Genomic DNA, 13835 nt, shown 5'->3' with positions numbered 1-13835 from the left:
CCACCAAAAGCACTCGTGTTCAAATATGTAGAAGAGCATCAACTACACTCTCTGTAACAGATATAACCTCATATCAGCTGAACATATTTTTCATATTTTCATATTTCAGATACAGCGTGGAAACAGGCCTTTTTGGCCCACCAAGTCCGCGCCGCCCAGCGATCCCCGCACATTAACACTATCCTACACACACTAGGGACATTTTTTACATTTACCCAGTCAATTAACCTACATACCTGTACGTCTTTGGAGTGTGGGAGGAAACCGAAGATCTCGGAGAAAACCGAGATCACGGGGAGAACGTACAAACTCCTTACAGTACAGCACCCGTAGTCAGGATCGAACCTGAGTCTCCGGCGCTGCATTCGCTGTAAAGCAGCAACTCTACCGTTGCGCCACGCAACATCTGTTGACTCCCTTCCTCATCAAACTGAAGGCAGAATCAAAACAGTTTACTGCTGGGATTGTGGTTCACAATCATTCTGTTTCGAGTCACAAAATACTGCGCATTAGTGGTCCCCAATTTGATCCTGCCTTTGAGATCTACAATGTACAGTTCACAAGTAATCATCTCTGAAGTTTCAGAATAGAACTGCAAACTTTACATATTTTGCTTCCATGTCTTGTAGCCAGCTTCCCACCACATAATCTCTAAACTGAACCTTTCACATGGTCCCTCAGGAAAGCAATTGTGAGGTTGCCTTGTGAACTGAAAAATGTGCCTGTCAAATCTTCTGTCCTCTCAGTGTTCTTGTTTTGTTTTCATTGGAACTTCATTGGAATAGGTTTTCATCAAAAATTTTAAGTTATAAACTCCTGTTAATTTATCTAAGAAAACCTATTAGCCCAATAAACTGGCAACATGCCTCTTGCAAGGGTATTGGTTGCAGGCAGACCAAAACATTTTGGTTAACTGCAGATGTCACTGGTTTGGGAATGGTTTCCTGATACGCTGTCATTCTCAATGTATTTTGTGTCTGACTGCTCCCACATCTACTCATAAAAAGGAATTAACATCCAGGTGACGGTGACTGTGCACCTGAGCAAGTACCAAAACAATTAGCGACGTTTTGTGTTGAGGAGGTCATTCGTGCCTAATCTAGCTCAAACATCTGAGGTGACCATTAGTGCAGTGAGATAGATGGTTTTCCTGAATATCTTTATTAATGTTATGCGCAAAATATTGAACCTATGATTAAAACTTGGGCATGCCAATGAGAGAAAGCTTTAAATCAATACTTCCTTTCCACAAATCATAAGTATCATAAGTATTTTCCTTCTCTGTTGGTCCCGATACCCATCTACACAGTTTTCTTGCTTTCAAGCTTCCATTAAAAGCATTTTAGACTTCCAACAGTATTCTTTTCTCTAGTTTCTACACCAGTTATGTGTAGTCAGTCTTGTCAGAGTTATTATTCTTCTCTTCTTCCCCAGTATTTGAGTTATCCTGTCACTTAGATTAGGTGCAATTTCGTTTGTGAACTTAGATCTGTTAGAAATCTTGGAAGTGGTAAGGTGATCTATACCTGTCCTTCGCACTTTCTATTCACCTCATTACCTCACATTCAGCAAATTATTTATTCAATGCAAAGATTTATCCAGAATACCCATTGCTGTAATGACGTTGAACTCACTACTCCATGATGAATTTGATATAGATTATCTGGAAATCAAGTGCTCTGCATTGAAGAATTTCATAATGTTCATCACATCCTCAAGATATCAATCAGGTAGGGAAGCAATATCCCTCTTTTGATAACACATTAGAGGCCATGTATCTTTTTCTTTTGATCAACTGATTTATGTCGCCAATTATTGACATGAACTACCAGATCTACAATTACCCACGTTAATTTTGTTCCTTCTTTTTGATTTATATTAAATACAGAAGAAGCACTACTTTATTCCTGAATTCAAACTTTCCCTTAACTCTGATCAGCATAAGCATCTTAGTTTGTGCAACTAATTTTGGGTATACGGGAATGTATTTATTTTAGCTTTGTGACTGCCAAAATTATATCAAACAACTTGAAACTTACAATTAGTACCAAGTTACAACTGTATTTTAGTCACTTCTGGATATAGTATAGACATTTAGCAATTAAACATAAACAAGTATCCATGAAAACTTAGATTATGTAATCATCTAATTGATTGACTAATATCCTCCAAGGAAAGAAACCTCATCTGGCTTATTGATTGATGATTTCTTGAGTCATGTTTCTCATCCACTCTTATGAGGTAGGCAGCATCGTAATGAGCTTCATTACTCAGCAATTAATGTGGCCTTAACCATGTCTTCCACACCCTAGAAACAGGATACAAACTATACTTAGTCACCTTCAGTCACACCTTTAAAAATTTAATTCCTTAATAATAACTCTCATGGTGTTAAAATGCATGAAACATTTCTTACTATAGTTTATTGGTCCATTCTTATTCATAGGATATGTTTGCCATTTCAACGTATTTGTGAAGGTTTTCAAATTCAATAGGTGTCCCTCACTTTTCGTTCTTCAGGATTTGACTAATTTGTTGATCACATTTATTGTAGTGGCAACTTCGGTCCTTTCCACTAAAGTCCTCTCTGCTTGCCACCACTTCACAGAGGGTGGAGTGATCGACCTTGACGCAAACCAACAACAGAGAGATCTTCAAGACGTTTCAGTTTAATTAGTCATTTATTGAAGTAGTAATACAAACAGATCTGTATCTATCTAAACTCTTCTCTCGTCGCCGGCCTGGTGAGAACTCTATCTCACCATGGCTCTTCCATGTCTGACTCCTCCCATCTCTGCATCCCCAGATATATTTCTAATTCTGGCTCCTCCCAGTCTATTATGCCCATATATGTATTCATCCCACAACATAGAAACATAGAAAATAGGTGCAGGAGTAGGCCATTCGGCCCTTCGAGCCTGCACCGCCATTCAATATGATCATGGCTGATCATCCAACTCTGTATCCCATACCTGCCTTCTCTCCATACCCCCTGATCCCTTTAGCCACAAGGGCCACATCTAACTCCCTCTTAAATATAGCCAATGAACTGGCCTCTACTACCTTCTGTAGCAGAGAATTCCACAGATTCACCACACAAATGGCTCCTACATTTATTTTATGTGCTTGTTTGACTACTGGCCCATTTAAAATTATGTGTAGGAAGGAAACTGCAGACGCTGGTTTATACCAAAGATAGACACAAAGTGCTGGAGTAACTCAACGGGTTAGGCAGCATTTCTGCATAGAAACATAGAAACTTAGAAAATAGATGCAGGAGGAGGCCATTTGGCCCTTCGAGCCAGCACCACCATTCATTGTGATCATGGTTGATCATCCACAATCAGTGCCCCGTACCTGCCTTCTCTCCATATCCCTTGATTCCACTAGGTCCCAGATCTCTATCTAACTCTCTTTTAAATTCATCCAGTGAATTGGCCTCAATTCCACAAATTCACAACTCTCTGGGTGAAAAAGTTTCTTCTCGTCTCAGTTTTAAATGGCGTCCCCTTTATTCTTAGACTGTGGCCCCTGGTTCTGGACTCCCCCAACATTGGGAACATTTTTCCTGCATCTAGCTTGTCCAGTCCTTTTATAATTTTATACATCTCTATAAGATCCCCTCTCATCCTTCTAAACTCCAGTGAATACAAGCCCAGTCTTTCCAATCTTTCTTCATATGACAGTCCCTCCATCCCATGCCCACTCACTTAACCTGTCCAAGTCACCCTGCAACCTCCTAACATCCTCTTGGCAGTTCACACTGCCACCCAGCTTTGAGTCATCTGCAAACTTGCCAGTGTTACTTCTAATTCCATCATCCTAATCATTAATATATATTGTACATAGTTGCGGCCCCAGCACTGAGCTTTGCAGCACTCCACTCGCCACTGCCTGCCATTCTGAAAAGGATCCGTTTACTGCTACTCTTTGCTTCCTGTCTGCCAACTAATTCTCTATCCATGTCCATACCCTACTCCCAATACCATGTGCTCTAATTTTGCTCACTGCGAACTGCGAAGAGGATGTTAGGAGGTTGCAGGGTGACTTGGACAGGTTAAGCGAGTGAGCAGATGCATGGCAGATGCAATATAATGTAGGTAAATGTGAGGTTATCCACTTTGGCAGCAAAAACAAAGAGGCAAATTACTATCTCAATGGTGTCAGGTTAGGTAAAGGGGAAGTGCAAATGAGACCTTGGTGTCCTTGTACACCAGTCACTGAAAGTAAGCGTGCAGGTACAGCAGGCAGTGAAGAAAGCTAATGGCATGATGGCCTTCATTACAAGAGGATTTGAGTGGGACCTTATCAAAGGCTTTCTGAAAGTCTAGATACACTACATCCACTGGCTCGCCTTCCTCCATTTTACTTGTCACATCCTCAAAAAATTCCAGATGATCAGTCTAGCAGGATTTCCCCTTCATAAATCCATGCTGACTTAGACCAATCCTGTTACTGCTATCCAAATGCACCGTTATTACCTCTTTAATAATTAACTCCAGCATCTTTCCCACCACCGATGTCAGACTAACTGGTCTATAATTCCTCTCTTGCTCCTTTATTGAAAAGTGGGATAACATTAGCTACCCTCCAATCCACAGGAACTGATCCTGAATCTATTGAACATTGGAAAATGATCACCAATGCGTCCACGATTTCTAGAGCCACCTCCTTGAGTACCCTGGGATGCAGACCATCAGGCCCTGGGGATTTATCAGCCTTCAGTCCCATCAGTCTACCCAATACTATTTCTCACCTAATGCAAATTTCGTTCAGTTCCTCTGTCTCCCTTGATTCTCTGTCCACGTTTCAGACTGAAGAAGGGTCTCGACCCGAAACGTCACCCATTCCTTCTCTCCAGAGATGCTGCCTGTCCCGCTGAGTTACTGCAGCTTTTTCTGTCTATCCATATTTATTATTCATTACTAAATGCCCTGGAGGACATGATGGTGAGTCACCTACAGCTGAATGCAGTTAGACAGCTTCAAGCAGTGAGTCAGCCACATATGGTGGGTGTGAAGTGACATTTGAGCCAGACTAGTTGGGACAGCAGATAACCTCCCCTGACAAACATTAGTGAGCCATTAAGATTTTTAGCCCAATCTAGTGGCTATTGGTCAAAGAAACCTATGATTCGATGTGTTTTTTTAACGTTCCAGGCAACTGACTGATCTTAAATGTCACGGCTCCCTTGTGAGATGATATATATTTTAAAAATTCTAGATAATTGACTGATCTTAAATGTCATGCTCTCTTGATGAGATTTGAACTCAGGTCATGAACTGGTAGTTTAGGATTATGAGTCTGGTTATTTAACTATTGCATCACCACTGTACTTTGAGTGGTACACTTTCAAATCCTGTGGAGGCCAAGTCAGTTGATATATTTAAGGCAGAGATAGACAAATTCTTGATTAGAACAGGTGTCAAGGGTTTTGGGGAGAAGGTAGGAAAATGGGATGAGGAGGCAGAGATCAGCCATGATTGAATGGCGAAGTAGACTCGATGGGCCATTTGGCCTAATTCTACTCCTATAACTTGTGAACGTGAACTAGTGAAATCCTCTGCTTTCATGATATAAAGCATTCTGCACAATATTTACTCTGCCCTTGGGTATGGATTTCATATGTTCATAAATTCTAGGAACAGAAGTAGGTCATTCGGCCCATCAAGTCTACTCCGCCATTCAATCATAGCTGACCTAACTTTCCCTCTCAACCCCATTTTCCTGCCTTCTCCCCATATCCCGTGACACCTTCCTGATCAAGCATCTGTCAAGCTCCGCCTTAAAAAAGTCCATTGACTTGGCTTCTGAGTCATCTGAGTTCAATACAGTCCTCCACACCCTCCTACTACAAACACACTCCTCCATCAGTGCCAGCACACCTCATTCTAATTGCTTCTCAATCTCTTGATAAAGACTTTAAAATTGTGTACCTAACTATTTATTGACTTGCAATATTGTCTTATCTTACATGACATGATGCAAGGACAGACATACAGTCATACAGCAAGAAACAGGTCCTTCAGACCAACTTTCATGCTGCCCATCTAAACTAATCCTACACTAATTCCATTTTAATCCCACATTCCCATCAAGCTCACCCACATTGTAGCACTCACCTGCATAATGGGGACCGATTTACAGGTGTCAATTCACGTACCAATCAGCACGCCCAGCACGATGTGAGGGAAAACTGAGGCACTTGAAGGAAACCCACAAAGAAAATGTGCAAACGCCACACAAACAGCAGTGGAGATCAGGACTGAACTCAGGTCATTGGAGTTGTGAGGCCAGCTTTGTTACTATGCCATTGTATTAATAATTTTATGATTTTTACAAGTGCCATTAAAATGAATGACACAAATATCAAAAATCATCATCTGTGTACTGCACTGATGATGAATTTTGATATTTGTGTCATTAATTTAAATTAAGGATTGTATATAAAAATCATTAAATGATTGCAGTTCATTTCTGCATTTCACCATGTACGCTGGTGCATGTACTGTATGTGAAATAATGCACATTGTTCAATGAACTATGTGACAAGTAATACAATGAAAAAAGAAAGCGGAAAAATTTCGAAGGAGAATGAGTTCAATGATATTCTGAATAAAATTGGGAAGAAGTTTTCAAAACAATCAAACTAATATTTAAGGCCAAGGATTTGGCCATATGCGTGTAGCTTGCAATTTTGCCGCTCTATATAAGACTTATCTGAGCATCCATTTTATAGTTTGCTTCATGTTTGCATGCAAGCCCTGATCCTAACCAATGCCCACAACAAATCCAAGTGAGGACTGCCATCAAACAAGTCTGCATTATTGCTCCAAACATTTTCCAACCATCTCACAATACCATACCTCACCTCCACCAAACCTCACAGTGGAGTGGATCTAATCTACAAGACAAATGGAATATGTTTAACTGAGGTTCCCTGCATTCCAGAACTATGGCCACCCAAAATCTCTGCAAGTAAGTTGCAGAACACCGATGACGCTTGCATTTGAGGACATTTGAAGGCTGAGCTCCGTCAATGTTAACAAGTTGACCAAATCAGTGTTCCATGCTCACCTAGACAGTTGTGAATTTGTGGAATTCTCTGCCTCAGAAGGCAGTGGAGGCCGATTCACTGGATGCATTCAAAAGAGAGATAGATAGAGCTCTTAGGGCTAGCATAATCAAGGGATATGAGGGGTAGGTAGGAATGGGGTACTGATTGTGGATGATCAGCCATGATCACATTGAATGACGGTGCAGGCTCAAAGGGCTGAATGGCCTACTCCTGCACCTATTTTCTGTGTATCTATATATACTAGAGGTGTTGGTGGCGCGAGCCACAGTGTGTTGCATGTGTGTAGTGCCCTGGTATAAATCTAGATGCCGCTGGCTAGCAATTTTTGCGAAAAAGGGAGCCGAGTGCGTAAGCCTCCCCCTGCCAGTACATAACCTCTGCATCATCAAGACTCTCGCAGTGCCTCCTCGTGGCAACACATGGTAACTCGGGCCACCTTCAGTCCAAGGCTAAACTGCATGGGAATCTCAGAGGAACATTGGCCCCCAGAGATACAACGTGCAGGCCCACGCGTGTGGACACGCCCTGGCGTCCATCAACCAGGTCCCAGCTATGGGTTAAATAGCACCGCTGCCTTGTGGGTAAGGCTCAGGAAAGCCAAAGGCACTGGAGCTGGAGTCCCTAAAGACGGTCGGCTGATCCCTCGTGCATCCTCCTTCCAGCAACTCTTGCAACCGAGTAGATCCCAGACGTAGCAGCAACGCCGTTCCTCGGGAATCAGCCTGTTAGATCAAGAGGGGAATGCAGATGCTGGGCAAGTCTGTATTCCCATTTAGCTGCCCAGGCTCAGCAACCAAATCAAATGGAGAGGACACTTCATCCTTGCTGGTCACAGAGGGCAACACCAACCCACACCGTCACCTCCCGCAGACGGACGGATGCCAACCTGATGACCACAGATGAAAGATCCCCCTCCCCAAGCAGGACCACACCAAGCCGCACCATCATCTCCTGCAGATGGACGGATGCCAACCAACCATGTATACTAGAACATCCGAGATGTCCTCATTCTTTTGGGAATGGGGGTTCCCCTCTCTCATCATAGATGAGGCCCTCACTCATGTCTCCTCGGTACCCTGCAGCTCTGCCCTTGCTCCCCCTCCCCCTAGTCGCAGCAGAAACAGAGTCCCCCTAGTCCTTACCTTCCACCCCATCAGCCATCGCATACAACACATAATCCTCTGAAATTTCCGCCACCGCCAATGCGGTCCCGCCACTAGCCACATTTTCCCATCTCCACCCCTTTCTGCCTTCCGCAGAGACCATTCCCTCTGCAACCCCCTGGTTAACTCTCCCTTCCCACCCAAACCACCCTCCCCCAGGTACCTTCCCCTGCAACTGCAGAAGATGCAACACCTGTCGCTATACCTCCTCCCTCGACTCTGTCCAGGGACCCCGACAGTTCTTTCAGGTGAGGCAGAGGTTCACTTACATCTCCTCCAACCTCATCTACTGTATCCGTTGTTCAAGATGTGGACTCTTATACATCAACGAGACCAAACACAGACTGGGTAATTGGTTTGCGGAAAACCTTTGCTCAGCTCGCATGAACCAACCTGATCTCCCGGTTGCTGGACACTTTAATTCTCCTTCCCATTCCTGCACAGACCTTTCTTTCCCCGGTCTCCTCCATTGTCAGAGTGAGGCTAAATGCAAATTGGAGGAACGGCATCTCATATTTTGCTTGGGCAGCTTACAGTCCAGTGGTGTGAATATTGATTTCTTTCACTTCAGGTAGCCCCAAAACTCCCTCTTTCTCTGTCCCTCTCCCACCCAAGTCGTACTAGCTTCTCATTTTCACTCTACAAACAGCTTACAATGGTTTGTTTCCTTTATCATTGTTACTTTTTTGCATATCTTTCATTTGTTGTTCTTTATCTCTCCACGTTACCATCTATACCTCTCGTTTCCCTTATCCCTAACCAGTCTGAAGAAGGGTCTCGACCCGAAACGTCACCCATTCCTTCTCTCCAGAGATGCTGCTTGTCCCGCTGAATTACTCCAGCTTTTTGTGACCAAGTCATATGATTAGACAGCTGGATGGACCATATTCACAACATCAGCAAAGCCAAGGTCCTCTTCTAATCCGCCCTCCTGTTCAATACTATCTCCGGCAATAATATTCCAAACCTGGACCCTAGATATTGTGTACAATTCTTGTATCTGAAGAGCCACAACTCAGTGAAGGCAAATGTCACTTTAAAACAAATTTTCTCTCTTTTGAATGTCTACAACCATTCTCTATTCTTCTACTGAGACGGAAACGAAGATCATAGGTAGCCATGTATGGAAGGATAGTGTGGAAGGATAAGACATCAGTTTACCAGACAGCATTTATCCAATCATCAGAATCAGAATTAAATATCCAACCATCTGATCAGACAGTTCAGGAATCCAAAATGCAGAAGGCTTGTGACTTAAAAATAATTCCTGTTTAACTTGAGGCTTTAACATATATTGATTAGGTTTTGTTTAGTATAAATATCTGGATCTACAGTTGGGGTTGGAATCCTTTTGATCCCAATCAATTATCAAATGGGACTTTTTTTTTACAACATTGCAGGAAATATTGAGAAGGTAATTGAAATATAGAGATATGTTTACTGCAACCAAATATTAAAGTCGTATCTATTTGGTTTAATATATCAATCCATCTTTCTTTGCATAGTACATATCCAACACCTGGTCAAATGTTTTGTTTCCTCTGTCAGTTGCTCTTATTCTCAGTAATTTTAGATTTTTTTGCTAATTGCTAAGGGTGGAGCATTTAATGCATCAAAATAATGGATGCCATTTCTTCCACATTTGTGCTTGTTTAAAAATAAATTCGAATTCACATTTATAAAAGCAACCGATAGGAATAAGCATAAATTTAAAAATAATGCATTATGTCCTTGCGCAAATCTTCATTTAAAATCTGGGCACTTTATTTATTAACCGCGCTGTCAATATTCTGTGTGAAAATATATCTGAGTGCAAACCTACTCCCCCCCTTTTGTGTGACTGGAGTTAATAATAGTGCAGGTGGGAGGAAAGTTTCCAAAATACCCTTTGCACTAATTTAGAAATGAGTGGGAATACTGTGATGCAAATTAAAGGTCCTCCCTGGGTTCCAGCAGATAGACAAAAATTAAACTATTGGAAGATCTCGGCTGGTTCACTGTAACAATTCTCGGAAATGTGACCGCGAACCAACTTCCCACACGGCAGGATACCTGCAGCAGCAGCCGGCAAATCCATCCATCCGCTCTCCCAAACACTTGCTCTTATGTACGAGCTGTACATAACTCTGGCGTTCACAAGCGGGGGAGGACTTTGGACGGACCTGCACAACGTTTTAATGGCATCCAAGCCTCTTTTTCTGTTGCCAGTACACAGTGATAAATTGCATCCTGTGAATGTAATACGAACGGGATGCAATTTATTTATTCATGTTATTCACATAATTCGCATAACTCTAAGCATATATTTTATACCGATGGTATCATATCGTGGTGCCAGAAACTGGTTGACAACATCATTGTGAGCCTAAACTTGAATGTCTTTGCTCCTCATCTACCCAAAGACAACTATGGAAGAACTCCTTGCGGAGAATTGGGTGTAGTAAATATCAAGATAGTGGCCGGGGAATTTGTCCATTGACGAAGAAGTCTCACCAGTAAATGTGCAGTATCTCGGGGCAATCAAATACAGTCTAAAATTCCACTTCGGGATAGTCTCGTGCGACTAGCTGCTCTCTGTAGACCTTGCTAAAGGAGGGACAGCACTACTAGAAACTGATTGTCAACATAATTATGAGCATAAACTCACGAGCCACTCAATAGAGGATCCTTCTTAAAATGGATTAGAATGAGAACTTGGAAACATTCATGATATCAGTAGGTAGAGGCAAAAGTCTCGTGCATACATTGAGTGGACCAGCGGGCTATATCGGAATGAAACAGGTGATAGATACTATTGAGATACAAGAGACTGCAGATACTGGAATCTGGAGTTAAAAAAACAAGCTGCTAAAATAACTCAGCAGACCAAGCAACATAAGTGAAGACATGGGGATGGTCCGATAACAGAGACTGTAGATGCTGGAATCTGGAGCAACATTTATGTTGCCCTCTTGATGCTGCTTGACCCGCTAAGTTATTTTAGCAGTTTATCTTTTGCTCAAGCCTAACTAACACTGATTTTATATATTTTTTTAAAAAATCTACCCTTGTGTTTGGTCCTGGAATAGAATCTGCTTGTGATCACCATCCATGCATTATTGTCAGTTCCTTATCAGATACCGCGGACATTCCGTCTCAATGATACTCGGTATACCAAAAAATACATTTTTAAAGTTTCAAAAACAGGAAAGCGAGCTGCTTCTCTACGGAATGACCGAGATAGCTATTTAGGATTTCGTCTCTCGCTGTTGCTTCTACACCACATCTACTGAAAGCTCACACAATGTCATGATATCAGTTATTCCCACTGATACATGTTGAAGGGAATTCTGTTGTCGCTGGACAGTGTGTTTGGTTGGCAAACAAGCAACCCCACCTGCGACCATGCTGGTATTAGAAATTAAATTGCTCGGTGCAATGTCAATATAGTTTGCATCGAAAGAATGCTTACCTGACCCACAAAATTATACTCCAGTTCTTCGGCAATAGCTCTCGCTACCTGCGCTCCTCCGACCACTTCCACTGCCCATTCGTTAACGTATTGTTTGTCTGTGCTGGCCATGTCAGTGATGGAGCAGATCACCAACACCAGGAGAGCTGCAAATCTCAGCGAAGGACATCTCAGTTTCATTGTCGTTTCGATGCCGTAAAATAAGGGTGTTAGAAGAAGGAAACGCCGCGGGATTGGGGCAAGCACTGCGAGGGCGAGGGCTGGTCCCGTACTAAGTGTGGAGAGGCGGTGAAGTGTCTTTGCAATGAGCTGGATGCTGTCAAGCGAAATGAAAGCGGTATCTCCGAGCATGAATAGAAAAAAACAGTGTCTACGCACCAAATGCTACGCAAGGCATCGCCCTGACGTCAAATCGCTGTAGCTTCCACAACAATATCGATCAAATGTTCCCCAAGAGGGAATTGTTAAAAGCGGTCAGAGGAATTCATTGTGCAAGTGCTGTGACACATCTCTAATGGGAACTGTCCACTGCTGAAATCACATCGCTCGACAGCCGTCATATCCCAGCAGCGGGCTGCGAGCGGCACCGACATCACCAATAAAATACCACTTGGAGATAGCTTGTGAAATAAAAATCCAATTCCCAACTAATGCCTTTCGAAGTAGCAGGGTTGCAAATAAAATGCAGCAAGAATTTAAATCACAAGAGAAAGATCGTTTCCGGAAAACGATTAATTTTTAAATGTTTATTCTGATAGCAAGGAACGTAAACAGCTCTTCGTCTGCCTGGATGATGGGCTAGATAGAGACCGAAACCGCAAAAAAGCTTCTGGCCTTCCCATAGATCGGATATCTGTACCCGCCAAATGGCTCCAATTGCACGCGGTGCCCCAATGTACTTTGCTACATTCAGCAGCGGGGAGAGGGTTAAATGATTAACTTACAAATAGAATCAACAGTCTCTTCTTGGGTTGCAAAGCCTACACAGAATAACAGAAGTAACACTAGGCACTTTGGTAAATCTATGTGATGCAAGTATGATCAGATGTGCATACGTTTCATGAATTAAACTATTCGTGGCCTTTATTTGTGGGAGATTGAAAATCGCAGTAAAATGGCACCGAACAAATCACGTTAGATGCATCAAAAGTTATTCCCAAAATAGTAATCTGGAGCTGACGTGTGCGATATCAATCACGGTGCATAATTCCTTCAGATCAGGGAAACAACCTTTTAGGACTGCAGCAGGATTATCCCGACGTTTTTTTTAGTTATTAATTGAATTTATATCTATTCGGACCATATTTAAAACGCATATAAAAAAGGCAAGTAGAAAGTTAACCGCTGATGTTAAATGTTACAAAGTGCATCTAATCATACTTTATTTAAAAACATGTATAACGTGATAAGTATAGGAGCACATGGTATTGGGAGCAGGATACTGACATGGATAGAAAATTGGTGGGCAGACAGAAAGCAAAGAGTGGGGATAAATGGGTCCCTTTCAGAATGGCAGGCAGTAACTAGTGGGGTACCGCAAGGCTCAGTGCTGGGACCGCAGCCATTTACAATATACGTTAATGACTTGGATGAAAGGATTAAAAGTAACATTAGTAAATTTGCAGATGACACAAAGCTGGGTGGCAGTGTAAACTGTGAAGAGGATGCTACCACGGCACGGTAGCGCAGCGATAGAGTTGCTGCTTTACAGCGAATGCAGCGCCGGAGACTCAGGTTCGATCCTGACTACGGGTGCTGCACTGTAAGGAGTTTGTACGTTCTCCCCGTGACCTGCGTGGGTTTTCTCCGAGATCTTCGGTTTCCTCCCACACTCCAAAGACGTACAGGTATGTAGGTTAATTGGCTGGGTAAATGTAAAAATTGTCCCTAGTGTGTGTAGGATAGTGTTAATGTACGGGGATCGCTGGGCGGCATGGACTTGGTGGGCCGAAAAGGCCTGTTTCCGGCTGTATGTGTATGGTATGGTAAGGTTGCAGGGTGACTTGGACAGGTTGTGTGAGTAGGCGGATGCATGGCAGATGCAGTTTAATGTGGATAAATGTGAGGTTATTCACTTTGGTGGTAAGAATAGGAAGGCAGATTATTATCTGAATGGTGTCAAGTTAGGAAAAGAGGACATACA

The 13835-nt window shown here is 42.6% G+C and overlaps 1 protein-coding gene and 1 long non-coding RNA gene across 2 annotated transcripts in view; one reads left to right on the top strand and one right to left on the bottom strand.

Moving 5' to 3' along the window:
• Positions 1-12506, bottom strand: part of pcsk1 (proprotein convertase subtilisin/kexin type 1) — a 52353-nt gene extending 39847 nt beyond the window's left edge. Inside the window, exon 1 of the mRNA XM_078396470.1 lies at positions 11693-12506. Within this exon, the coding sequence (XP_078252596.1) occupies positions 11693-12043 (351 nt within the window). The 5' untranslated portion in view covers positions 12044-12506. The remainder of the gene's footprint in view (positions 1-11692) is intronic.
• The window catches only part of LOC144592109 (uncharacterized), a 235876-nt gene that overhangs the window by 206842 nt on the left and 15199 nt on the right, over positions 1-13835 (top strand). The gene's annotated exons all lie outside the window — the stretch shown is intronic.

Source organism: Rhinoraja longicauda, chromosome 3 (genome assembly GCF_053455715.1).
Source record: "Rhinoraja longicauda isolate Sanriku21f chromosome 3, sRhiLon1.1, whole genome shotgun sequence".
NCBI classification, from domain to species: Eukaryota; Metazoa; Chordata; class Chondrichthyes; order Rajiformes; family Arhynchobatidae; genus Rhinoraja; species Rhinoraja longicauda.
The sequence above is the reverse complement of the archived record's forward strand: the minus strand, read 5'-3'. Positions and strand labels throughout refer to the sequence as shown.